The following is a 23863-nucleotide window of genomic DNA, read 5'->3' as shown; positions in this document are numbered from 1 at the left end:
GGGGTCGGTGGGTGGGCTACGACAACGTGGCAGACACAGCACTCGGGGAGCATAGCAGATGAATCCTTCTCTGCACTCCTTGCCATCTCTGCTTGAAGCAACGGTGTGCAGTCGCCACCCCCCCCCCCGGCTTTCACTCAGCCACGTTCATGAGTACTTCTGGCCGGCGCATCGGAACAGATATCGCAACGTAGAGCGATCTGACAATACACCGGAGAGAGCCTCTCATCTTCCACTCCTTGCGCCGTCTGGCACCATCGCCTCTGCGCCAGGGTTTCCACATTTCGGCGTCGCATTAAGGTGACCGTGACAGAGAAACTGTCGCCTCTGAGAGCCTTTTCCCTTGCACATCAGCCATCCTCGGCCATCGGGGTGAGACGGGAGAAGATGAGGGAATGGCGCACCTTGTGTTCTCGGAAGCAGCGGAGCACGTGTCGTGCCTCGTGGAAGCGGAAGTGACCTAGCAGACGCTCCGTCCGCTCCACCAGCAGCGGCAGTAGCGCGCGCAGCTCCCTGCCACATGAGTAGGAAAGTGTGTTTTGCCTCCGAGAGGGGTTGAGCAGCGCCACATACTTGCACACGGCGCCCAGCTCCTTCGGAGACATGTGTGGTGCTAACTCGCCTGCGCGCAGTAGTACACCCGCCGCAAAGATCTCATTACAGCCGGGGAGCAGCGCTGCGACCTCCAGCCCATACACCACATCCTTGATGTTGTACTCACCAGTCTGCGTGGCGGCCCTTCGCGAAACCGCGGCAACCGTGTCCGCGGCGTGTATGTGCTGTAAGCGGTGAATACAGGAAAGCACCACAAGGTTCTCGCGGGCGCTTAGCGTTGCCCCCACGAGGACACAGAGGACGCGATCAAGAGGTGGCAGGGGTAGCTTGCACCGCTTCACTGCGAGCGACACCATGTTTAGCAGCTCCACCTGCTCCGAGGAAGTGCGATGACGGCACATATTGGTGCTCGTGAGGACGTGGACAATGTGCTTCAGAACGTCCACCTCACCAAGCTCCAGCTTCACTGCGCAGAGGAGCAACTCGCGCAGCACATCGGGCCCGGTTGTTGGGTCAGCCATCGCACACTCGCGCAGGCAGAGACACAGAAGATCACTGGTTGGGAGAGAAAAGTACGGTGAGGCACCCGACCAAGTCTCACCGTCGTGCGCGCCATGGCGCGCACGTCGCGACGATCGCGGCGAGAAGCGGTCAGCATCGACGCCCTCGGACGCGCTCAGAGAGGTCTCTTTCCGAGGGAGGTACTTCACCGCAGCTGCCAAGCTTCGCAGCCAGTGACGCATAAGGTCGCGTCTCTGCGGAGCCGTCAAGGACACGGTGGCTGCAGCGAAGCTGTCCACTACCGACGACTCCATCCTGTGCACCGCCCCGCGCACACGTTTGCGCTTCACCGGGGCCGACTGCTGCTCGCCACAAATGGAGTCGAGCAGACGGCAAGTGTAGGAGAGGTCGACAGGCGCGACTGCCGCACTAGAAGTCACTGTCAAAGACGATGTGGAGCTGAAGCGAAGAGGCGCTACAGCACTTCGCGTGACGGCGGACTTTGCCCATTCTCCGAGATAGTCGCCCAGTCGCCTTCGCCCGAACCACATCGCGTGGTGAGGCACGTGCAAACGGCTTCAAGACGCCCCCAACGCAGTACGGAGAGTCTCTCAGGTCGGCAGCTTTCTGCAGGTATGACGGAGGAGAGGAGAGGAGAAGGAAGGGAGAGGTGATCAGGTGAAAGAGGGCATGTAACGAGTAGCAGCATGTGTGTATGTGGGGGGGGGGAAGGGAAGAAGGGGAAAATGGCTCACTCACCCCACCCTCTCTCACCTCTCCTGCCCTCCTCCCCGAGCGTCCAACAATGGCACACGTGTACATGCGTGAAGTGACAAGAGGCGAAGGAGTGGCGCCGCCCGGCGCCATTTGTGCAGACGGGGCTAATGCGGAGCGCTCCGTCCCACTCTCACACAACACCAGAGAAGTCTGGAAAAGGTCTGCCGAGAGGGAGCCCCCCCCCTTCACGCATCCAAACACGGAGGCTCCTTTTGTTGCCCGTCGCCTTTGAGGGGATGAGGCGATGCGCATGCATGCGCTCGGTTGTGTCACGGAGTGGGTGTGGCGCACATAAGCACACGTGAAAGCAAGCACACAAACCGTCTCTCGTGCGAGGGACGCATCGCGACAACGTGCTCGCAATCGCCCCACCATCTCCCAGCGCTGCTGCAAGCGCACCGCACCCCATCATGATCGTGGAACACGCCGTCCAACCTGCGAGCCGTGCTCTGGTGCGATGTTCAGGCGATCCAAAATGTCGTAGGACAGCGCGTACACGGGGTTGATGGGATTCAGCTTGTACCCCTCGTACCCCAGAAGGCTAAGCCCGCACAGGCCAAAGAAGGTGTGATACACATCTGGTTGGTTGCCTGGCTTGTCGGAAAATCCGCCGTCCTGCGTGTCCTGGCAGCTGAGGATGTACTGAAACAGTGCCTCCTTGTCAATCCAGCTTGTGCGGCCAAGAGCGGAGAGGGACGATACGACCCACCAGCTGTAGCACACGTCCGCCTTTTTCTCCGGCCGCCCGTTGAGGCCGCCGGAGGGAAGCTGGCGCATCGCTAGCCACGCCGCCACCCGATCCCTGTCGATGCGATCGAGGGCATTCGCTATGCACAATGCACCCACGCAGCAGAAGATCTGGCCTGCGTGGCTCTCCGCTCCTGGCGAGACGCCGAAGCCGCCGTCCCAGTTCTGGCACCGCAGCACATACTGGACAGCCGCCTCGACATCGACGCACTCGCAGCGCCCCAGCAGGCGCAGGCAACTGAGCGCGATGTAGGAGAAGCGAGTGTCTACCTCGCCCCACTCGTCCCCTTGAAAGGAGCCGTCCGGCAGCTGCATCGACGCAATCCAGCGAACCGTCCGCTCCACATCAATGCGCGCGACTGCGTCGAACATGCACAGCAGCTGCACTGCGGACATGGTGTGGAGCAAGTGGGAGTCCATGTCGGCATTCCCGCCAAAGCCGCCGTCGCTGTTGTAGCACGACAGCACAAAACCCACAACGTCGTCCGGCTTATAGTCCATTCGGTGCAGCAGCACAAGTGAGCTGAGTCCCCAGTAGACGCCGTTCATCTTGAGATGCTGCGCCTTCCATTGGGTGTTGTCGTCGAGCTCGTGCACAAACTTGTGGTGCAAGTCCGCCACAATGGGGCCAGATGGCGCCGCCGACTCCGCCATGAGTAGAAACTGCGTATTAGAGTAGCACCAGCGAAACAAACAAACAAAAAAAAAACACAATGTAAGACGCAAGAGGAGGACGATAGGTGTCCGTGCCAGCGCGTCGTAAAGGTGACGTGTGTCTGTGTGCTGGTGTGCACAGGCCAATTTCTTCGTGAGAAACGGATGGTTCGGCTCTTGACGGCCCGTTCAACCCCTTCACAGCAATCGATGTGACTTCAGTGAAACACACGCACACGCTCAACAATACTAGAAGAATGAGGCAACAGAGAAGAAGAGGTGGGAGGGCAGGGTGAGAAAAGCGCTGAGGTCTAGGGATGTGCAGACGTGCCCTGCCGTGCCCAGTGCGCGTGTGCGGTGACGAGAGCAGGGTGGTACTGATGCCAACAACGCTAAGCAGCAGCAGAACAGTGACTCGGTAGAAGGAGATAATGCGCAGCGCAGCGGTGAGTGACCGCGGTCGTTCAGGCAGCCATGGACGTTGCGTAGAGCTGCGCGTAGGTACCGGCGAGGGCTCGAGAGAGTTCACCCGATGGAGCGGCGCCGAAGAAGATCGGCCGCAGCTTTCTCTTCAGGCGTCCAAAGACGGGCAGCAGGGGGAAGAGGGGCGCGCGCGACACCTGCTGCTGCGGCTTCCATGAAGCCGACAATGGGCGAGGGCGGACCAAATCCGCTGAAGCCGTGGAAGGATACGGAAACAGAGAGAGGGATGAGAGAAAAATAGCCCCGCGTCTCGCTCTGTCTAAGCCAGGTAGCCAGCTCGCGGATACAGCAAGCCTCAGCAAAACACGGTCACGGAAATCAACCGTCCGCGAGAGATTCATAAGACTCAGCGCCGCTCTCTCACGTCCACCAGAAGTTCACGAGCGACGCGACAGAGTGACGCATCGCCTTCGCCACCTCGTAGTGCAGCTGCGGCTTCTCAAGCGAGTCCACCGCCGACTTGAGTAGAAATTTGGACAGCTCAGTCTTAATAGCCGCGTTGTTGAGAAGCTTGCGCACCTGTTCTTCCGTGATCATCTGCAGCTGATCCTGAATCCAAGGGTCTTGCACCACCCGCAACACGAATTTCTTCGTCACCTCCTGCGTGTAGTGGTCCTCGAACAAGGACTGCAGGAGCGAGGAGACGGCAATCTTCGTCTCTTCGCGCGCCAGCAGCTCGACAACGACGTCCACAGTCGCGTCGAGAGACTTGGGATTGCGCAGCACCTCCAGCACGACATCCTTGGAGAGCTGCACCGCCTGCCCTTTAAGCCGCGCATCAGCCAGCGCCTCAGACGCGACCACGGCGGTGTGGTGCACCGTGTCTTCCTTCACCGGGGTGTATAGAAAAAATAAAAGGAAGCCGATACCCATTACGGCGCCAATGCTGGCCACCACACCTTGCTGCCACGACGCGAAGAGGCGCCGAGTGAGACTGTCCTGGATCGGTAGCGACTGGGGCTGGGCGGCGGCGGACGCCGCCGATGCCGACGTTGTCTCCGCTGTGCTTTTGCCTGCGGTGTTCGACGGCATCGACTCTGCCGGTGCGGCCGCCGCCACCGTGGCGGATGCGGCTCGAGCTTCAGCGGACGGAGGCGGCGATTCAAGTGCGCCCTTCTCAGAGCACGCCTCATCGCCTGTCTTGGCGGAAGGATGAGAGGCGGACGACGGCGAAACGGCATGCGGACGGTGGGGCAGTGCGTAAAACATGCGCGTAGCGCCAATGCAGAAACGCCTACTGGCAGTAATTAGTGCGGATGGTGGCGGCGCAAGAGGGCGAGAAACGCTGCTAGACTGCACCGCGGTACACTCCACAAGTCGAAGCGACGGCAGGCGTCGTGAGCCGCGCATCCCGTTGTCGCTAGGTATACAGAGGGTCTATATGTGCTTTTCAAATGTGATGCGTGCACGGCGGCGCAGAGCCCACCGACACTTTCCGCTCACGACAGCAACTGTTTGTGCGTCGCGCCGTGGTAGGCCGCCCCCGCGATCTGCTGCGTCCTCTCTCGTGATTGACTGCCTTGCCCCGAGAACGGCAATACAGGCGTATGCGACGCGACTGGGCAGGTGAGGAGGCGTGCACCAGCGCAAGTCGCGCAACATATTCCTCGAGAGACGGAGCGCACGCAGCGAGAGACAGAGGAGTTCCATGAAAGGCGGAGACGTACAGGTGGGAAGAGGGCTTTAGCATCGGTCGAAGCTGCGTACACAGCACGGTTCAAGCACGGCAGTTGCCGTCAGCACAGAGTCCATCACACACGTGCACGGAGAAGCGGCCCAGGCAGTTGCTGCCGTGTGCGAGAAAAGCCGCAAGGCGCGAGGGAGCCACTCTGAATGCCATCGTACGCATGGCGTGTCGCGCTCGCTCTGCACAGATCGCCGCGGAACACACGCGCACATGCCTGTGCGGTAATGCCTGCGCACGAGAGTGGGCGCTCAGTGTCTGCCGGGGAGACGACGTCTCGTCACGAGTCTTTCCATCCCCTGGCCTTTCCCCTGCGGGCAACTATCGTATTATCGATGTTTTTGCCTTAATCATATCAGTTGCTACTACATACGCACCCGCGCACACACACTCAGACAGACAGACAGGCAGACAGAGGAGGGCGCGCGGTCTGCGCGTTCCTTGGCGAAGGGATGCGACGAGCGCTGCCTGGCAGCGATGTTCACGCTCCCGCGCCCCTCTCCCCATCGACGCCTACGGGGAGGAGACTGCGTGGCTCATGTGAAACACCGGCGTGCGCAAGCGTGTGCAGAGCACCCAAGCAAGAAGGCGCGCTCAGTGAAACAACACCACATGTGTTGCTGCTCCCTGGCATGCTTCAACGGCGGCATCGCTGCGTCGACCACGGAGTTGCTTTCCTAAAAAACTTTGGGGAAGAGAAGGTGACGACAACGAAAAAAAAAAGGTTGGAGGGGGATAAGGCTGAGCGGGCAGGGCCTAGCGCGACGGCACCGCGGGGTGCACAAAGAGACGCAAGGCCCACACCGACAATGGTCGTAAGAGGCAAGGCGTTCGAGCTCATCCTCCGTACCCGCGCGCTATCCGTCGTCCTCTCTCTTTCTTCGTTTGGCTGCTGGCTGCAGCGCACCGCTTAGATGCTCTTGGGGAAGACCACCTCGTAGAACTGGTAGATGAAGGCACATTCGACACCCCACAGAAAGAGGTTCCAGCTACTGAGCCCCTCAATGATCTCCGGTGAGTTCTTGTACGGATCCTCCGGGTCGTAGTCACGGAACTCCTCGGGCCATTCAGCGTAGTTGATCTTCACCTTGGCGCGCTCCTCCGGCGACAGCTGTGGGCGACGAACGGGGTCCTTGAAGACGAACATGTTGTAGGCGCGAGTGCTGGACAGCAGAGGCGCAGCCGCCGCCATCGTCGTCTTGGCGGCAACACGGCGGAGCATCATGAAGGACGGTAGAATCACAGACACGAAGAAGAGTGGACAACTAGCGAGGTGATCGCTGGTGGCTGACAAAACACAATATGGAGAGTGAGACGCAAAGGCAGAGATGCGAAACGCCGCGTGGAAGGCGAGGGCAGACGTCCGTGGCCGGTATGCGTACGGCCGTTGAGGAGTACATTTGTACGCGCACGTCAGCATATGGATGTGTGCGTGGGGGGAGGGGAAGAAGAGGGAGAGAACATGTCGTTCGGATGGTGGTCGAGTCGCCGAGCGAGCAATACAAAGAGAGCGCGCATCGCGAAGAGCTCTCGTCAGCAATGTCGCGGGGAAAAGAAGGCCTTCCGTGTTGCACTCGCGCACGAGACAGGGGCGCGAAGAGCCGCCGTCCTTCGTGCGGCACGTGCATAGGTGGGACTTTCCATGTCGGCTTATGGCTTCGCTGCTTTGCAATTCGGCCGGTGGCGCGGTCATTCTCCCACACCGGGCTGCAGTGGCATGTTGGAGGTGAGAGAGAGAGAAAGAGAGTCGCGCTCACAATTACACACCCGCACCCACAGCTCTCGTCACGATCGGAAGAGAAACAATGTTGTGCCGTGTCATCGAGGATCGAACAGGTCAACGCGTGGGATGCACAAGTTGTACCAGCAGCCCGCCTCAAAAAACTTTGAGGCCTCTTTCCACCCCACGTAGCCCTTCCTGACAGCCGTCTTGATCTGTGTTGGGTAGGCGGAGTAGTGCGGGTCGAGGATCAGGTACTGCGCCTCCATTGTGTGGACGTTCATGTGGAGGCCGAGGATCGTGTGCGCGTAGCTGCTGCCTCCTATCATCACCGGCGCGGCTAGTGGGCTGCGGAAGTGCTCGATCAGAAGCAACTGCACCGAGGAGTCCGTGTCCAGGTCTTGTCCTCTCTCCAGACGCTTGATGGTGCACTCCAGACCGGGAAAATACTGCTGCAGCACCAGCATAATCTCGAAGCTGCCGATCCAGTCACGTGAGCCGACGAAGGCTCTCTTGCTCGCCTTGTCCGGGTCCACCTGGTAGAGAATCTCCTGAATGCGCCGGATCGACGGAATAGCGGCGCGTAGGAGACCGGCGTGCTGAAACCAGGAAAGAACCGTTTGCAGGCTACGGTAGGCACAGCCCCAGCCGTCGTCGCGGAAGCCGTCGACGCGGTAGTGGTAGTAATCGTAGGCGCCGCTCACCAAAAGCGTCTCCGCCCCCGGAATGGAGGGTGCGGATGCAGGAGCGAGGTCGCGGTGCGGGCTGGTGGCGAGATGCCGCTCCCAGGCCGCGCCAGTACGAAAGACGGAAGCGTCCTTTGCCTCGTGCTGTCGGCGCAGGTCGTCCCACGTGGACCACGCTTGAATGGCATCTTCATGGTGCAGAAGACCCTGATACGGCAGCCGCAGGGCCGCGTGCTCTGCCCGCCGCCTCGCGTCGTCGCGGGTGTGCACATTGACAGGGAAGAGCATGGAAGCAGGCCAGCACACCTCTGTGGCAGTGAGGCTCTCCGCCTCAGTGCCGAGAAACTGGTGGAAAAGCTGCCGAATCGATGCCACGATTTCACTAGCGGAGTCCCCAAGAAGGACGCGGGTGGTGACGAGACTGCACTCCGGCACCGCGGCAGAGACGCCGGGCATATCATGTAGCGTGTTGGAAATGGTATCTGGCACCTCCGGCACGCTCATCATGTACACGTGCAGGGTTTCGGTGCTGTCACCTGTGAACGGCGTTTTCCACAGCTCCGCGCTGCGCTCAACGTCTGCCCACACCGTTTCTACGGTGCTATCGTCGCTGCGGACCCCCTCGAGAAGTGCAGAGATTGCGACGCCGCGCGACACATTCTTCACAACAAGACAGTGACGCTTTAGCGTGCGGGACAGAGAGCAGCTGACGCGCGCGCACCACTTGAACAGCACCTCCGCTGCCGGCGAATCTGTAAGGAACGGCTTCAGTTCGGTGGCAGAGGTGACCAGATGATGTGTGCAGCTACTACCTGCCATGGGCAATGCAGCCAGCGCGTCCGCGCCGACGATGCCGACGGTCTTCTTGTTGCGTTGCAAGACATGAAGCGGGTAGGAGGCCGTGCCGGCAACGCCGGTCACGACATCCTCCATGGCGGTGCCGCCGGTACACAAAATCCGCGCCCCCCCCCCTGTGTGAGCGTGCCTGTGTTTTTCGCTAATAAGGGTGACGTAGGAAACCTGAGCCGGGCAGAGGGAGAGTGTGGGGAAGGACGCATACTGGCGAGAGAGAGAAAGCGACACATCGCTAAGGCGAAGGCATGGCACCAAAGGTGAGACGCGGTGCAGCGTAGGCGCATCGCCCACACAGAGACCGACTGTTGCTCGCAGAGCCACGGAGAGCGAGCAGCGCACCAGGGGCGGCACAGAAGCCCCTACAGAGCCAAAGCGGACGAGCTGGGGAGGGGCATGGGCGGTTGAGAGGAGCCGTCAAAAAGCGCGCGCACACGCACACACACACACAGACAGGCAGACGCGCATACACACCCAAAAGGCGGAGAGCACGGGAGGAGAGTCCCCACGGACGCTGTCGTCTCCATGTCTTCTCAGCACGCAGCACCCTGTCGTACCTTGAACGGCACCGATGGCGGCATCACGAGTAGAGGGAAGACACCGGCGACGGGCGCTAGGAGTGGGCCGAGTTGGCCGACGCCCGGTGCGGCAGTTCGGGCGAGTGTCTTGCGCGGCACGACCATCACCACCACGCGGAGCTGCCACAGAAAGCTAGTAATGTCGGTAATGGTGGAGGCGGGCACCAGTCCCACGGGAAGGGAGAACTCGAAGGGCACGCACGGGGTGTCGAGAACACAGAACTCCGCGTGATCAATCACGCGCCTGTGCGTGCAGACAAAGTTCTCCATGCCGTGCTCTTTGGCGTCCGTCACGCTGGCGTCGCTTGTCGCCAACGCGCACTCCGGCGTAACGCATTCGAGCAGCTCCAGGGTGGCGGTGACGGACACTGGCACCGGAGCTTCCGTGTCTTGCTTGCGCTGCGCGCCTGGGCCAGCGGCGCTGTCGCAGGACCGTTGCCTCGTCTGCAGCACAGTTAAGGAACCCTGCAGGTATTCGCCGAGGGGTACGCAAGAAGAATGCAGGTGGACTTGAAGCACGTTGACGCCCCCACACGGTATCATGAGCGACAGAGGCTGCCGTTGGGCAGCCAGGCTGCTCTGCATTGTGGCCTTTGCATCATGGCGCACCGTAAGAGAGGTGCGCAGCTGTGCCTGCTGCGGGTGCATGACATCCATCAGCGGCGCCGCCAACCACGGCGTGGGCACTGCGGCAAGTGGGGACGCCTGGAAGTGGAAGTCCTCGGCCACGAGCGCTGAATTAGGGGGGAGGGGGAAGAGCGACAGAAGGGGCAGCTGGGCTACAGCGGCGACGCTGTTGAAGACCACCAGCGGCACCTTCACCTTGCAGATGTGCGGTTTGGCCGCCTTCGCAGAGGCGCTCGATCGTACCGGGTACCAGGTGGCGGATATGGTGATATCATGTCGGTAGTCGGTGCCCCGGCCCTTGAATGTCGGCGGGCACCCCTCCGGAAGGCGAAAGACGAACTCTAGGGCAGCGCACTCGTACCGTTTCAAGTGCATGTCCTCCTGCAGCGTTTTTTTACCCGTGCGGTAAAGTGTGTAGATCACTGCGGATCGGCTTCGGCCAGGACGGGGGCTCACCGCAATCTCTTCCTCAGACACGGCGGCCGGCCAGTTGATGGGCTTCACGACACTGGTGTCGAGCTCGACGAGTCCAAGGAGCTCCACCTCGAGGGGTCTCACACGCACATCCGTCTCGCGCGACTCCGCCTCGGTGGAATCGACGGAGAAGTAATTGTGTCTTGGCACCCGTTGCAGCGGCGCCATTTCCATTTGTGTGCCCGACGCCGCCCCGGGCACACAGGTAAGGCTCACTCGTACCTTTACCACGTCGCCGTCGATATACCACAACCGGTGCGGCGCGGCGCTCATGGTAAGTGAAAAGTCCATGCCTGCGCGCACGCCTACGTTGGCACCTCTCTTCTTGACTGCACGGCTACGTTCGCGCCGCCACCATCGCCAAGTGTGGCTGCGGTGATACAGCGGCCGTCCGCTCTGAGTGCACAGGCCCCCCCCCCCACTACTGAGAGGCACGCGAGCCGCAGCCTGTTTCGAATGAGCTTGCGTGCGCGCGGGAGAGAAGATGTGTGAATCGGTGTGAGAGCTCCCGTTCGGCTGTGCACAATGGTTCGCGACAAGCGAAGAAAAGGGGGAGGAGGGGGCAGACGAGGAGCACCTGTAGATAGCAAAGACACGCACAGCCACGAAGCACCGCACGGGGGCAAAGGTGACACTCGCGCTTACAGAGAGGCCGCGCAAGCATGCCCACGCCGTCGTGTGGTGGCGGGGGCCTCGCCTTCGGCAGAGGCAAGGCAGCTGCCGCGGCGGTTCTACAAGACCCGGATAAATGAAGAAAAAAGTCTGCAGCTCGCACATGCACGCTACGCACTTCTGCGCAACACGTGTCATACGGGAAGGCGCTGGCCGCGCAACGGTCACGTCAGCTGCACATGCGATATATAGCTCGACTGCTGCACGCAAAGGTGCAACAGGAGAGAGAGAGAGTCGTGGGCGCTGCCCCTTCGACGCGCTTCCATGTCTGGCCACGCAAATTTGCGCCTCGGCAAGGGGTCACGCCCGCCTCGGTGCATTCGAACCAAAAAAAAAGATGATAATGACTTGTCCAGTTAAATCGTCCATGTTAACACCAAACCAATAGGCATACGCGGCAGTGCAAGCTGGACACCTCGGCTCACTGAAAAACCGCCCTTACAGACAACCACGCCCGCGCACAGATGTACAAGACGACATCCCAAGGGACGCAGCAGCACGCTTTTCAGCTTCACACGACAATAACGAAAGTAGAAACCAGCATTATCGCAAAGGAGGTGGTTGCGAAAAAGATGACATGGAGAGAGGAGGGAGGCAATCCACTCATCAGCGCAGCATGCCTGCTTCGCACCCCCTACCGGGTCCCTCACCGCTCTTGCTCGCGAGAGGCGATGGCAACAAGTAAAGAAAAACGAAGAAAACGGAAGCGGAGATGATCGGCGTGATGAAGAATGTGCACACACGGTCCGTGCGGCATTTGCATCTCGTCTCCTCCAAATGTGAAGGCGCTGATGTTTGTTGGTGTTGGTTTTGTTACTTGGCGCTGCTCTCCTCTTTCCAGCGTAACTTCTCACCAGGAAAGAGAAAGGGAACGTCACAGACGTCATCTGTTACTTCCACACCCTTTCCCCTTACCCGCATCTCACAATCTCACACTGCTGCGCAGGCTCGACGTCGTTGCGGCAGCGTCATCACCTACTCCTCCGAGTTCAGGTCCTCGATGGCGAGCACGATTTTGTCATAGCTCGACTTCAGTTCTTCGTTCACCTTCAGCAGCACGACGGAGGTTGCACGCTTGCATTGGGTGGCCGTGCCTAGGTCCTGCCGCGAAGGCACCCACACATACGGAATCTTAGCCTCCTCCGCCATGACAGGAAAGTGCGACACCACGTCGTACGGAGACGCATCCGCGCCGAGAACGAGGATACCTTTCTGGCCCTTGCGAATCGCCTTGGTAACATCCTTGATGCCCTTCACGATGCCCCTCTTCTTGTTCGCAGTGACTGTCTTCTTGATGAGGGAGTACACCTTCTTAGTCATCTTGGGCTTGTCGGAGGTGATGGGCCACGAGATGGGGCAGCGGTAGAGCTCCCGATCGTAGTCGTACTCCTCGGCCGCCTTCGCTTGCTCGTCCTGGGGCATGATGACAATCGGATAAGGGGATGGGATGGGGTGTCGAGGAAGCAGCTGTGAAACGGCGGCGAAACAAAGGTGGAAGGGCACCGTCTGAGAGCGTGCACGAGCTGTACGCAGAAGAAGCAACGTCGGCACCGTACTTCAGCACAAGAGCCTCAGCGCTGGACAAAGACGCACGAGCCGCACGCACAAATCGAGACGTCTACGTGACCGCTGAAGGGAAGACAAGGCGCGCGCTTAATGGCGACGTTGACACGCGTGTGAGCGGTCGAGGCGAAAAGGGATCACAAGAGAGCCGCTGTGCGCGCGTGGGGGCGTGTGCGGAGGAATAGACACGAAGCGAAGAAGGGAGAGAGCACGCACGGAAAGCGGAGCTGGAGAGACGACAGAGACAGCGACCGAAGGCGACTGGCGATGCAATGCTGATGCTCAGCGTGGCGGCACCCTGTATCACAACTTGTTTCTTGTTGTGGCACTCCACGCAACACCTTCGGCGGAAGTACACGAGGAGTCGGCCGGGCGTCTGTAGAGGGGGTCGGAAGCGCAGGCCTTCCCGTTCGTCCCTGCCCCCACGCTCCTGGCACACGCATGGGGCGAACAGCGTGATAGGGCGTGGCAAGAAGGCAGATGCGCACAAGCCAACCACGCAAAAATGGGACGCGCTTCGCTCACGTGTTCGGGGGCACGGCACACAAGCACAGAGGAACGATAGACGCACGACAAGCAAAGACGGCTCCGCGCATAGGATGCTGAAAGCACAAGAACACGCGTGGCAACCCGTCGTGTTGTCGGTCACGGGGCAAACTCCAAAGAACAACAAAACGAATACAGGGCATCCCCCCTTCAGCTCGTCTACGAAAAATCCCGTCGCTGTATCAGAAACAAAAAAGCATGAGGTGACGGTATAGATATAGAGATAGGGAGACGGAATTCACCGTGCGACGACGGCGGCCTCATCCAGCGGCCCCGCAGCGCCACCACCACCGCAGGCAGCGGCCAAGGACCGTAAGAAGAGCAAGCAAGCAGACAGCAAACCGAGAGCCTCACACCTGCATAAAGCACGGCGAACGCGCTGTGGGAATGCAGGGTATTCCCTTTTCGGGCCTCCCCCTCCGGCGTGATCGAGCACACGCATGCGCGCTTGTGTCGCCGCCGAGAGAGAGAGAGAGAGACAACACCGGGCAGTCACAATGCCTGGGAAACCTGGAACATCTGCTCTCGCGGTTCGCCGCGCACAGTATACGAAATCCTTACTCGTAGTGCCAGCATGTGCGGGTTCGCCGTGTTCTGCGTGTTGTCCACCTTCAGCCGCTGCGCGGCTACTCCGTACGGCGCGATAGTGCTCGGCAGCGGCGCCACCTCGACGGTGCACATCCGAAGCACAGCCACACTAAAGCTCAGCTGCTCCACCGCGTCGCTGAGCTTCGACTGTACGGCGAGATCGGCAAAGATGATGCTGCCCTCCATCCGCCCTGAGAGCAGGACATCGAAGTCGGCGCAGCTGCAGACGGGCACACCAATCACGCCTCCTGCGCCCGTGGGAGACGCGGACTCAGACTTCACGCTTGCGTCAGCCATCATCGTCGATCCAGAGACAGCCGGTGCGCATCCGTCGCCGCTGTCGCCGAAGATGCCGTCAAACGCGTTCGTACTGCTCGGTGCGCGCTGCGACACCGTCGGAAAGGCCGAGTCGGGAGAAAAAAGCGAGTTGACTTGCGAGGATGAGCCACCTATCAGGGTTGGCGTGTCTGTGCTGGGAGAGGAGGGCTTGGTGGCACCGTCGAAGTTGAAGAGGTCATCGAGCGTGTTGGTCGTCTCCTGGTGAAGCTGCTCCTGCGTCAGCGACACAACTTCTACCGGTTTCACGGCGTCGGCCTCGGGGTTGATGGGCGGCATTTGACTAAAGCTAAACACTGCTTCCTGCGGGAAGTCTACTAGCAGTGTCGTGTACTCGCACGCGCGCTGCTGCAGCTCGCAGTCCATGCTAGTCATATTGCTCGCGAACGTAGCCATAGCCTGCGGCTTGGCGTCGGGGCACTTGGTCGCGACCTTCATAAGCGCCGTCAGACCATACTGCTTGATGAGAGTGAAGCTTGTATTTGTGATGAGACTGCTAAGGCACGTCGCCACGTCCGCACCCGTCAGCCCCTTCACGGCGCCAAGCAGCAGCTCCACGTACTCACCAATGCACCACAGCGCCACCATGAGGAACGCCTTGCGAGACTGATGCCGCGCATCGAACGGGTACGAGGCCTCCTCCCATAACGCCTCCACCGCACGCGTTTGCACGTCCTTTGTCTGGCTCGAGAGAACGGCGAGCAGGTTGCAGGCAAAGTCCAGCGGGGCAAACTGCTTCGCCACCTTGAGAAAACGGATGGAGTAGTCGACACGCCAAATATCGCTGGGGTAGTGCGTCTCAATCACGCTGCAAATGTGCCGCGCCACGTCGCCCTTCATTTCCTCGGAGCAGAGCGACATGTACGCGATGAGGTCCGGCACAAGAAGCCGCACGTTGTTCACCGTGATGAGCGTCACCGTGAGGTCCAGCGCACGGCGGCGGATCGAGAGGTCGGCGTCCCGCAGGCATTCGAGCACGATCGCCTGATGTTGCACCACGGCGTCGAAGTCCTTGCTCGAGTACATGAGCAGCGTCTGGAGCCCCACAAAGCGCAGGTTGTTATCCTTGACGGAGGAGAGGAAGCGGCTGATCGTGTTGACGGCAAGGGTGCGAAGACCTTCATCGCTCTCGATGGCGTTGATCGTGCGCACGCACTCGTACAAGACGGCGCAGCCCACGTTACGCGTCGCGTCCGTGTTCGTGATCACCTGCGCGAGAACGTCGTTGAGCGCTTCCGAAGTAACATCGCTGCCGGCACCGATGATGCGCATGAAGTGGAGCAGCTTCACCTGCAGAAAAGGGTCCGTGATGCCGCCAACGTCCTCCTCCGTGATCCGAGACGAGAGCACGAGCGCCTTCAACGCCCGCATGGCGCTCATGGCGTGCTTGCGGAACGCGCCGATCATCTTTGCTCCGGAGTCTGTCTGCAGGCATTCGATGACGAGCGTCAGGACGCACATGAGCGACTCCGTATTCCCGTCAAAGAGGTCTGCGCAGTGCTCCAGAATGTACCCCGCCTGATCAGGGGCCTTGCGTACCACACGCAGCGCGGCCAGGGCAGCCTTGCTGCGCAGCTGCTGTGGGCTGTTTTTGAAGAGGTGCAAGATGGAGTCGAGGAGGTCACGGCACATGTCCTCGCTGGCGATGTTGGCTGCCGCATTCAGCGAGATGCCGATGAGGCAGAGCTGCTCGTACGAGATGCCCCGGCGAGACCCTGCAACGCTTAGGTGTGCAATCATGCGATTCTCCACAAGCGTCAGAACTTCGTCGCTCTCGCTGAACAGAAGCTGCAGCGCGAGATAGCCGACGCGAATGCCGGAGAAATCGGTCTGCGACAAGAGCTTCAACACCTCCATGTGCGCAAACTCCGTCGGGTACCCAAGCATCCGAATGTAGAGAAGCATCAGCATGTATCGCACTCGAATGTACGGCTTCGCATCGGCGAACCCCTTCCGCAGTTGCGCACTGATGATTTTCACGTTTGACCGCTCCTCCTCGGAGGTTTTGCACTGCCGAATGAGGCGGATTGTCGCCTGCAGGCGCATCGAGTCCATCGACGACATCGCCTTGTGATTTTATTCTCGGGGCGAGCGTAGTGAGGATAGGGTTTCCTCCTCTTTTTTTTGTGTGTGTGGGGGGGGGGCTCTCGGATGGATATAAACGGGTGCGCAGGTGTACTTGCGCCGGGTGGGTGAGTAGTCTTATGGGGATGAGGTCAGCTCGCGCGGGCCTCTTATCAGTGGGGTGCGCTTGTGTGAGTTCAGGACCTTGCTTTCTCTGCGGCAATGGCGACGCTCCAACTCTCTTGTAGGCACCTATGGGTGCGAAAGGGCAGTGGCGGAATGCAAACGACTTATGAGGAGTGTGCAGATTCAGCCCCACGGCGCACGCCATAGCACTTGCCGCAGGGTGGTGGTGGTGGTGGTGGTGGTGGTGATGGGTGTCCGCTCTCACACACGCACGCGGTGTAGCCTACATGGTACCGATTTTTTCGCCTGAGCAAAGCACGGCGCCTCGCACACGCACATTGGCAGGGCCGCTCTCTTGTACCGCTGACTCATCGGTGCCGCACCGTCGCAGAGAGGCGAGAGGGCATCGCGGGCGAAGACATCGACAAGAAACCTGCGAAAGAGGAGAGCAACCCTGCAAAGCTGCCCGCACGCCAGTGCGCCGCACACCTCTGTTGATTGACGCACATATGTGTGCGGCTTTCGCATTCCTCTTTCAATTACGCTTGTCGTTAACCGTTCTTACAAGTGCGACCCCTTCGGCATGAAACACGGAGAGAGCCGGCTGAGACACAGAATGCAAAGCCATCGAGCGCGTTATGTGGCCACCAAAGTGCCCCCTCCTCTCCCCCAAAGACAACCCTGCAGCAACACACCAACGCAAATGTCAAGCATACACACACTCACACGCACGCACCTACAGGGAAGGACGCACGCGACATGAGTCCTGACACGGTGGCGGCACCAGCCGCTCGTGAACTCTTCGCAACGGCGACGCGCGGCTGAAACAGCCATGCATGTTGCGAGGCCTACGAAAGACTGTAGTTGCGACGCCCCTCCGTCACGGCGAGCAGCAAACGCTCCCTCATGATCTCGCGGGTGGTGTAGGGCGGCAGCTTCAGATACAGAAAGCACGTGTTGCACGACGGCAGGGTCTGCTCGTCCTTACTCTCCATGTCCTTCATCGCCACCGTGATGAGGCGACCGAGACCGGCCAAGCCGTTGAAGGGCAGCCGCGGCGAGCCAGTCAGGAACTCCAGAAAATCGCGCTGTTGCGCACGCGTGAAGTCACCGCCGACAATGGAAAGTAGCATTTCTACGTGAACACTGCCACTGCTATAGCCGCTGCCCATCGTTGTCTGCGCCCGCAGCTCTTCCTCGGTGAAGAGTGGGCCGTCAGCCTTCGCGTCGGAACCACAGATGAGCATGCTGCGCTCTTCGTCGCTGAGGCACCACAGGGCCTCCACCTCCATCACTGAAAGCAAGCCCCATTGGAAGTGGCGCAGATTCTCCAGCGCTACCTCGAAGCGGGTGACCACCGTGAGCTGCAAGTGCTGCTCCAGGTCTGCATGGGTTCTGAGGAGGGTGCCATCGTCCATCTCGAGCCCCACCGCCGCCAACTCGGCCTCCGAAATGCGCCGTAGCTGGGCAAAGCTGCGGTGCAGCGATGGGTCCAGCACCTCCAACAAGTTCGTCAGCGCCGCCAGGGTCGATGCACAGGGTGAGCTGCGCGCTCCGGCCTTCTGGCCCACGGGAAGCCCGAGGGAGGGAAGCATTAGCAGTGGCCATGCCTGCGGCAGCAGGTCCATGTCCATGCGATACTCATCGATGAAGGCGCGGGCACAGGCGGCACCGAGGGCGAAGAACTCCTTGAGAAACAGAGCCTTGGTCGTCGGAAATGGCAGCGTCACCGGATCTGCCCCGCCGTCATCCTCCGTCACGAACCAAAACTTCGACTCCGCGCGGAAGTAGGCGGAGAGCTCCGTGTACACCTCCTGCGATGGGCCGCTACCAAAGCCCTCTTCGCCCTCAAAGGTGAAGTCGACCTTCACTAACGGTGAGAGAAGGCCGCAGAAGCTGTCGTGCAAGACTCGAAGCAGCGCGGGCTTATCACTGCGCGGCACTTGCGTCTTGTGCGGCTTCGGCGACTCGGGAGCAACGCCGGTGTTTGCCGACATCACCGTCGCCGCCTGATCATGAAGTGTTTGAAAGGCAAAACGACGGCAGTCGATCGCCACGTAGCGTGTGATGAGGTTTTTCACAGAAAGCGGCAGATGCGGGGCCAGGTGCGTCGTGAGACACCGAAGCTCCGCCGGCACGGCGCGTGCGCCTCCGAGAAAAACGAAGGGGCCAGCGCTCTCGTACGCCTTCAGCAGGCGCCGCTGCACGCCGACGTCTTGGCCGCAGGTGCGACCGAAAAGGGAGAGCAGCGTACCAAGAAGAAATGTGTCCGTGGCTGCCGCCGCTTCTAGCGGCCTCGCAGGGCCAGGGGAGACGAGCCCGCACGGGCAGGCCGTGTAGATTTCGCCAAGGTGCACCGACTGCCTGTGCAGACAGGCAAGGGGCGTGGCGACCGAGACAAGGCCCCTCTCCTCACTGAAGAGAACAGCTCGCGTGAGCGGCGCAGATGCCTCCGTGGACGTGTCGGCCGAGGCGCGCCACGCCGTCAAAAGGTCCTGCGTCGTTGCGGTCAGTGCACCGTTCACGCGGTTACAGCGTGTCCTCGCACACGTGGCACAGAGATCGTAATCACATTCTCGGCACGACCACGCGTCCTGGAGGCCACTAGCACTGCATTCGTCGCACTTCCAGTTGCAGCTGTGGTGGTGATGCAACGGGTGCTGGCGAGGGCACGTAAACTGACTAGATCGACCGTTATCGCACACGATCACCTCCACCACCTCGGATTCCTCCACAATCTGCTGCAGCGTCCTCCGCTGCTGGAGCTGCAGCGCCATGTCCTGCAGCCGCTTCATCACGAGACTCGTCAGCAGATGCTCCAGCTGCCGGGCCCATCCAGCGGATGCGGCGCCATTTGCCTGGGCTGTGCTGTCTTTGCCTAGAGCGGCCGCCCCAGCAAGAGCGCGCACGGCCTCTCTGCACGCGACGGTGTCCCACACACACGCCTCCGTGAACGTGAGTACCTCCAGCAGCGCCTCCACATCACTTCGACCGCCATGCTGCAGAACACGCCGCAGCTCCGCCGGTCCCACCGTTGGTAACCCACAGCGGGGCAGCAGCGGTGGTGTCGAGGGTAGGCTGGCCGCCTCACGGCGCAACATCTGCACGACCGGGCTTCGCTCGGGGGTAACCGACGTACTTCGGCGCAGGATCGTCTCTGTGACACCCGCATCCAGCAGCGTACTCGCCCACGCCCTGTCGTGGCGCACAAGCACCTCTGAGACTTGCTCGATGAGAGGAGTGGCGGCGTCCGCCAGAAAACTGAGCAGCGCGGCACGCGTGACATCCCTCGCGTGCGGCCCGACAACCAGCAGCACCTGCAGCAGCACAGACTGCCCGAAAGCGGCGACGTCGCCGCCGTTGTGCAACACGGCCCCGAGATGCTCCAAGAACGCGCTCACGTCGCACTTACGAAGTGCAAATGTTAGCTCGCCGGCGCGCGAGGGCGGGCACTGAAGGGACGGCGCGACGGGCACGGCTTCCGCCACAGCATACGTGCACGGAACTGGCTGGAAAAGGACCCTGCAGCCAAGGTCGAAGGGCCACAGAAACTCGCGCATGGTGGAGAGGTGCACACGGCTCCCGCGCTTCTTTAAGTCCAGCACGTCTTCGGCGGCGAAGAACGCGTTGGTGAGACGAAGACGGTCCTCTTTGGAAAACCGCCGCGCGTACTCGTCGTCGCCGACCGACCACCACATGTGCTCCGGTGTCGGCACCGTCTTTGCAGCAAAGATGTTCGCAATGAGAACCAGCAGCGGCCACTCCGGCTCCGGCAGATGCCACTTCGCCCCCTCGGTGCTGCTCAGCAGGTCCTCACCCTGTTCTTCGTCATCGTCGGCTTCCTCGTCCCCACGCGCAAGTGGGATGCTCGCGGCAGCACTGCTGGTGCCGGAGACGACCTCACGGTTCACAAACGGGTTCGCGATCGTCAGAGTGGTGCGCACATTGCGCGTCAACTCACGCGCAAGGTCCATCGCAACGCTGACGCAGGTGTCCGCCGACACGCCGGCAATGCGCGCCGCGTCGGAAAGAACGGCATTGACGCAGCTGAACACCGTACTGCGAAAGGCACGGTCGAGGCGCGGTGTCGCACACACCTTCTGGCACAGGCGTAGCAAAACGAGCGCCTCATCAGTGCCGTCGCCGCGCTCACCATCGACTCCTGCGGCAGATATTCGCGCCGCTCGTGACGGGTTCGATGCCATCGTGCGCTTGCGTTTGCGGTTCATCCTTTTACCCGTGATCGCATTCGCTTCCGCGGTCTCTGGCGTCCTCGCTGCGTACGCCTTCAGCGTCACCGCAACCTCTGTAAGGTGCCGAAGGAGGCGCAGCCAATCCTGATTCATCTCCATCGACTCGAGCGCCGTCAACCTGCTCTGAAACAAGTCGCGAATCATGGAAACCAAGTGGGGCTGCGCAGACAGCTGAGCACTGCGCAGCAACACGCAGCACATCCGCAGCGCCTGCAGACACATATCCAGCGACACGTCCATCACTGACTTGCAGAAGGTCAGCTGCTCTTGCAGCGGTGGCAGAGCAGCCTGCACCGCGCTGTCGCTCTGGGCTGCTGCAGACATGCACTGAAGCAGCTCCTCCTGCAGCTCCCATCGCTTTGTGTGAACAAACCCGGAGTCAGCGTCACTCGTTGGCGACCCGTGAATCAGGCGAGAAACTCGCTCAAATGCGGAGCGCGCGCACTCAACCAGCTTCACGCGCAGCTTGGAGGACATGGCCGAAATGAACTTCTCCAGAAGAATGCGAACCGCACGGATGGAAAGCACGGTGGCGTCGCCGCCGAGGTGCTGGCGGTGCAGAAGCTCGTGCAGCATCCCGAGGGGCTGCTTCAGGGGTGGGTCATCGGTGCCTTCGGCAATAATGAGCTCTGTGCAAATTTCCAGAAGAGACGTGTACGCCTCTTCGTCTGCCAGCCTCGCTGACTCGTCTCTCAGCGAGGTCATGGCGCACTCAGAAGGAATGGGGTCTAGCTCAGAGTACTTTGTGAAATAAGTCGGCCCCACAACGAGAGCAATCACCAGTGAACCTCTGTCGGAGAATTAAATTCAGCAATGTGTAGCCGTAGGTGACAGCCAGGGCGTCTCCTCACGAAACACGCTGGTGCACCTTCGTCGATGGAGCAAGCAACGCTTTTTCTGTTTGGTCGTTTCTCCGGGTCCCCGTGCGAAGCACACAGTGCGCCGTGAGAGACACAGGAAGGCACACACACACACGCACACACAAACTTGCACACGCCAACGGAGTCCACTACGTTACCGGCAAAGCAAAAGAAAAAGACAAATGCGAACGAAAAAAGAGTGGAAAGAGTGGAGGGGTGCGTTTGCGAGGCGATGATGGAGCACCAAGAAGCGAGGCGTCCACCTCATGGTGGACCTTGCCGTCATTCCGTAGCCACCGTGGAGTACCCTACACAGATAGACGCTCGGCGGCACGCATGGAGGAAAACTCGAGTGACGCTGTCGCCTTACGTAAGCGCTCCCTTGCGGTGTGCCGACGTGTGTTGGCGTGTTCAACGCTTGACGATGGAGACGCTCAGGGAAAGCAGCGAATATGAGCCGCATCGAGGCACGAAGTACAGCGCCATCAAGGGTGGCAGTCGTGCCGGCAACATCGGGATCACCTTTTTTTGATAGACCCCGACGTCATCTCCCTCTCTCTCTGCGTGGTTGTCGCCACTTCGTGGCAGAAGAGCGTGGGGGCAACCCACAGCACGTGACCAAGCATGGGAGATGGTTAGTTTTGGAGAAGGCGCAGTAAACGACGTCGTCGCGGGGCGCGTGGCGTGCATCAGAAGGATGTGTTGTGCAGGCCAAACAACAGCAAAAAAAAAATAGTAGACTGAAATCGCCCGGTCAAAGCAAGGGCGACCTCGACGGAGTCGTTAACGTAGGCACTCCCACGTCGTTTCTGCTGCCCACCGCAACCCCGGCAGCGTTGGCCGCCAGCATCTCGGCACAGCCCTTGAAAGCTCCGCAAATGTCACGCGCCGAGCACGGTGCAGAGTCTTTTGCCAGCACCCCCGCGGAAGCTCATACCGCATAGATAGACGGCGCGGATGCACTCGGGCAAGTACGCCTTCCGCCCATTCATGATTGCATCGACTAGGTCCCTAAAGACAAGGCTGCCAGCGCCGACGATGCTGTAGACGTACTTATCCTAGAACTGAGAGTGCATACGACCGACCTTGGCGTGTGGTCATAGCCCTTTAAGTCGCCAAGCGCCTGGAAACGGCGATTTAGCGTGGTGCAGGGTCTCAATACGCTTGTTCCATTCAGACCCTCCCCCTTTTTTTCGCATTCATCCGCCGCTACCGACGGGCGGTGGCCGTGAGGGTGAGGTGGAGGTACATGAAAAGGCGACGTGTATACGACGAGGGAGACCCGAAAGGGCGTGCATTCAGGTGGCGTGAGAGGGTGAAGGTAGGGTTGAGGTTTGGCTGAGTATCATACATGCATGGCGTTGCGGCTCCCGAGTGAAGAAGCTTGCGGGGTCGCCTATGGATCTGGGCTGCGTGCTAGCATCACCTTCGGCATACCTTTGCCAGTGGGATATCGCCAGCGTCCTCCCCGCAGGGATACGCCGGCTGCGCCCGCCCTGAAGCGGCCCCAGGCTCTGGACGGCCGCACCTGCTAACGCATCCGCAAACAGCGGAAGGGCAGGGCCCCTTCTGAGTGGAAGCCTGTGACGCCTCGTCTTGGGAAACTCCACAACCACGCTGGCAAAGCCTCAGCCCAAGCGCACCATCTTTTAGCTTCAGTTGGACGTCTTCAATCAGGAAAAGGCCGGATCGGGTCCCTTTAAGTACTAGTGGTTCTCCGTGAAACAACTTCACCGGCTGGTTGAAGCAGTTTCAGAGAATTCGACTTGAACAGAACATTAAAACTTGCTCAGCTCAAGGCAGCGTGCGTACGAGGATACAGCATGTGCGCCCGTACTTGCCTGTGTGCGTGAGGGTGTGGGTGGGCGGGGGGGGGGGTTGTGAATCGGTTCGGCACATTACCCGTGCCCCTACAAATTGTAGATGATACATGGAAGAGGTGCGAGAGGAAACAGGATGATTCGCCAAGTGGCCTCGCACACGGAAGCAAAACGGTTGCGTGGGAAAGAGAAACTTGCAGAGGGCCGACAAGACAACGCCGTCTGACACCTCGTCCTCCAGCACGGCGCCTCGACCCCGCGGGTTACGGTTGCTTCACGGCAACAGCAGCAATAATAATAATGTGGAACAAGAAAAAAGGAAGCGCGAAAGCCGCCAGAAGCGTTATGGTCAGCTGTCGGCCATTGGTTCAATTAATATACCATATCATGTCGATGGCGCCCTCACAAGAGGAAAAGCCTCTGTATTTGTATCAGGGTCCACGTGGGCTCACTCTCTCTCTCTCTGTGTGCGTGGGGGGGGGAGCGGGGGCAAGAGCCCCAGGCAGCCCAGCGATCCCTGGCAAACGCTGAGCCACCTCTGGTGCTGGCAGGGTCACGTGCCTGGGACGTGGGGAGGTCAGGGCAATGCATCGCCGCTCATGTAGGCAGTGAGGTCCGGGGGATGGTGCTGCGCGGGAGCGCCCTGCGGCAGTGAGCACGCCTGCGCCATCCATATGATGAGCAGCGGGTCGACGTG

The 23863-nt window shown here is 60.4% G+C and overlaps 9 protein-coding genes across 9 annotated transcripts; all 9 read right to left on the bottom strand.

Moving 5' to 3' along the window:
• Positions 1 to 350: 350 nt before the first annotated feature.
• On the bottom strand, positions 351 to 1370 carry LDBPK_343870 (hypothetical protein, conserved; the record flags this gene model as incomplete). Its single annotated transcript, XM_003864498.1, has 1 exon — positions 351 to 1370. One exon carries the CDS (start codon positions 1368 to 1370, stop codon positions 351 to 353), a length of 1020 nt encoding a protein of 339 aa, XP_003864546.1.
• An 871-nt stretch (positions 1371 to 2241) lies between these two features.
• LDBPK_343860 (geranylgeranyltransferase, putative) lies at positions 2242 to 3234 on the bottom strand (the record flags this gene model as incomplete). Its single annotated transcript, XM_003864497.1, has 1 exon — positions 2242 to 3234. The coding sequence occupies one exon, from the start codon at positions 3232 to 3234 to the stop codon at positions 2242 to 2244; it is 993 nt and encodes a 330-aa protein (XP_003864545.1).
• Positions 3235 to 4077: 843 nt separating this feature from the next.
• LDBPK_343850 (hypothetical protein, conserved) lies at positions 4078 to 5067 on the bottom strand (the record flags this gene model as incomplete). The annotated part of the gene is made up of 1 exon (XM_003864496.1): positions 4078 to 5067. The coding sequence occupies one exon, from the start codon at positions 5065 to 5067 to the stop codon at positions 4078 to 4080; it is 990 nt and encodes a 329-aa protein (XP_003864544.1).
• A 1244-nt stretch (positions 5068 to 6311) lies between these two features.
• On the bottom strand, positions 6312 to 6626 carry LDBPK_343840 (hypothetical protein, conserved; the record flags this gene model as incomplete). The annotated part of the gene is made up of 1 exon (XM_003864495.1): positions 6312 to 6626. One exon carries the CDS (start codon positions 6624 to 6626, stop codon positions 6312 to 6314), a length of 315 nt encoding a protein of 104 aa, XP_003864543.1.
• A 593-nt stretch (positions 6627 to 7219) lies between these two features.
• On the bottom strand, positions 7220 to 8740 carry LDBPK_343830 (hypothetical protein, conserved; the record flags this gene model as incomplete). The annotated part of the gene is made up of 1 exon (XM_003864494.1): positions 7220 to 8740. One exon carries the CDS (start codon positions 8738 to 8740, stop codon positions 7220 to 7222), a length of 1521 nt encoding a protein of 506 aa, XP_003864542.1.
• A 452-nt stretch (positions 8741 to 9192) lies between these two features.
• LDBPK_343820 (hypothetical protein, conserved) lies at positions 9193 to 10629 on the bottom strand (the record flags this gene model as incomplete). Its single annotated transcript, XM_003864493.1, has 1 exon — positions 9193 to 10629. One exon carries the CDS (start codon positions 10627 to 10629, stop codon positions 9193 to 9195), a length of 1437 nt encoding a protein of 478 aa, XP_003864541.1.
• Positions 10630 to 11985: 1356 nt separating this feature from the next.
• Positions 11986 to 12432, bottom strand: LDBPK_343810 (nucleolar protein family a member-like protein; the record flags this gene model as incomplete). The annotated part of the gene is made up of 1 exon (XM_003864492.1): positions 11986 to 12432. One exon carries the CDS (start codon positions 12430 to 12432, stop codon positions 11986 to 11988), a length of 447 nt encoding a protein of 148 aa, XP_003864540.1.
• A 1179-nt stretch (positions 12433 to 13611) lies between these two features.
• Positions 13612 to 16107, bottom strand: LDBPK_343800 (adaptor gamma-1 chain, putative; the record flags this gene model as incomplete). Its single annotated transcript, XM_003864491.1, has 1 exon — positions 13612 to 16107. One exon carries the CDS (start codon positions 16105 to 16107, stop codon positions 13612 to 13614), a length of 2496 nt encoding a protein of 831 aa, XP_003864539.1.
• A 974-nt stretch (positions 16108 to 17081) lies between these two features.
• Positions 17082 to 21191, bottom strand: LDBPK_343790 (hypothetical protein, conserved; the record flags this gene model as incomplete). Its single annotated transcript, XM_003864490.1, has 1 exon — positions 17082 to 21191. The coding sequence occupies one exon, from the start codon at positions 21189 to 21191 to the stop codon at positions 17082 to 17084; it is 4110 nt and encodes a 1369-aa protein (XP_003864538.1).
• Positions 21192 to 23863: the final 2672 nt, after the last annotated feature.

This window comes from Leishmania donovani, chromosome 34 (assembly GCF_000227135.1).
Source record: "Leishmania donovani BPK282A1 complete genome, chromosome 34".
Taxonomy (NCBI): Eukaryota; Euglenozoa; class Kinetoplastea; order Trypanosomatida; family Trypanosomatidae; genus Leishmania; species Leishmania donovani.
The sequence above is the reverse complement of the archived record's forward strand: the minus strand, read 5'-3'. Positions and strand labels throughout refer to the sequence as shown.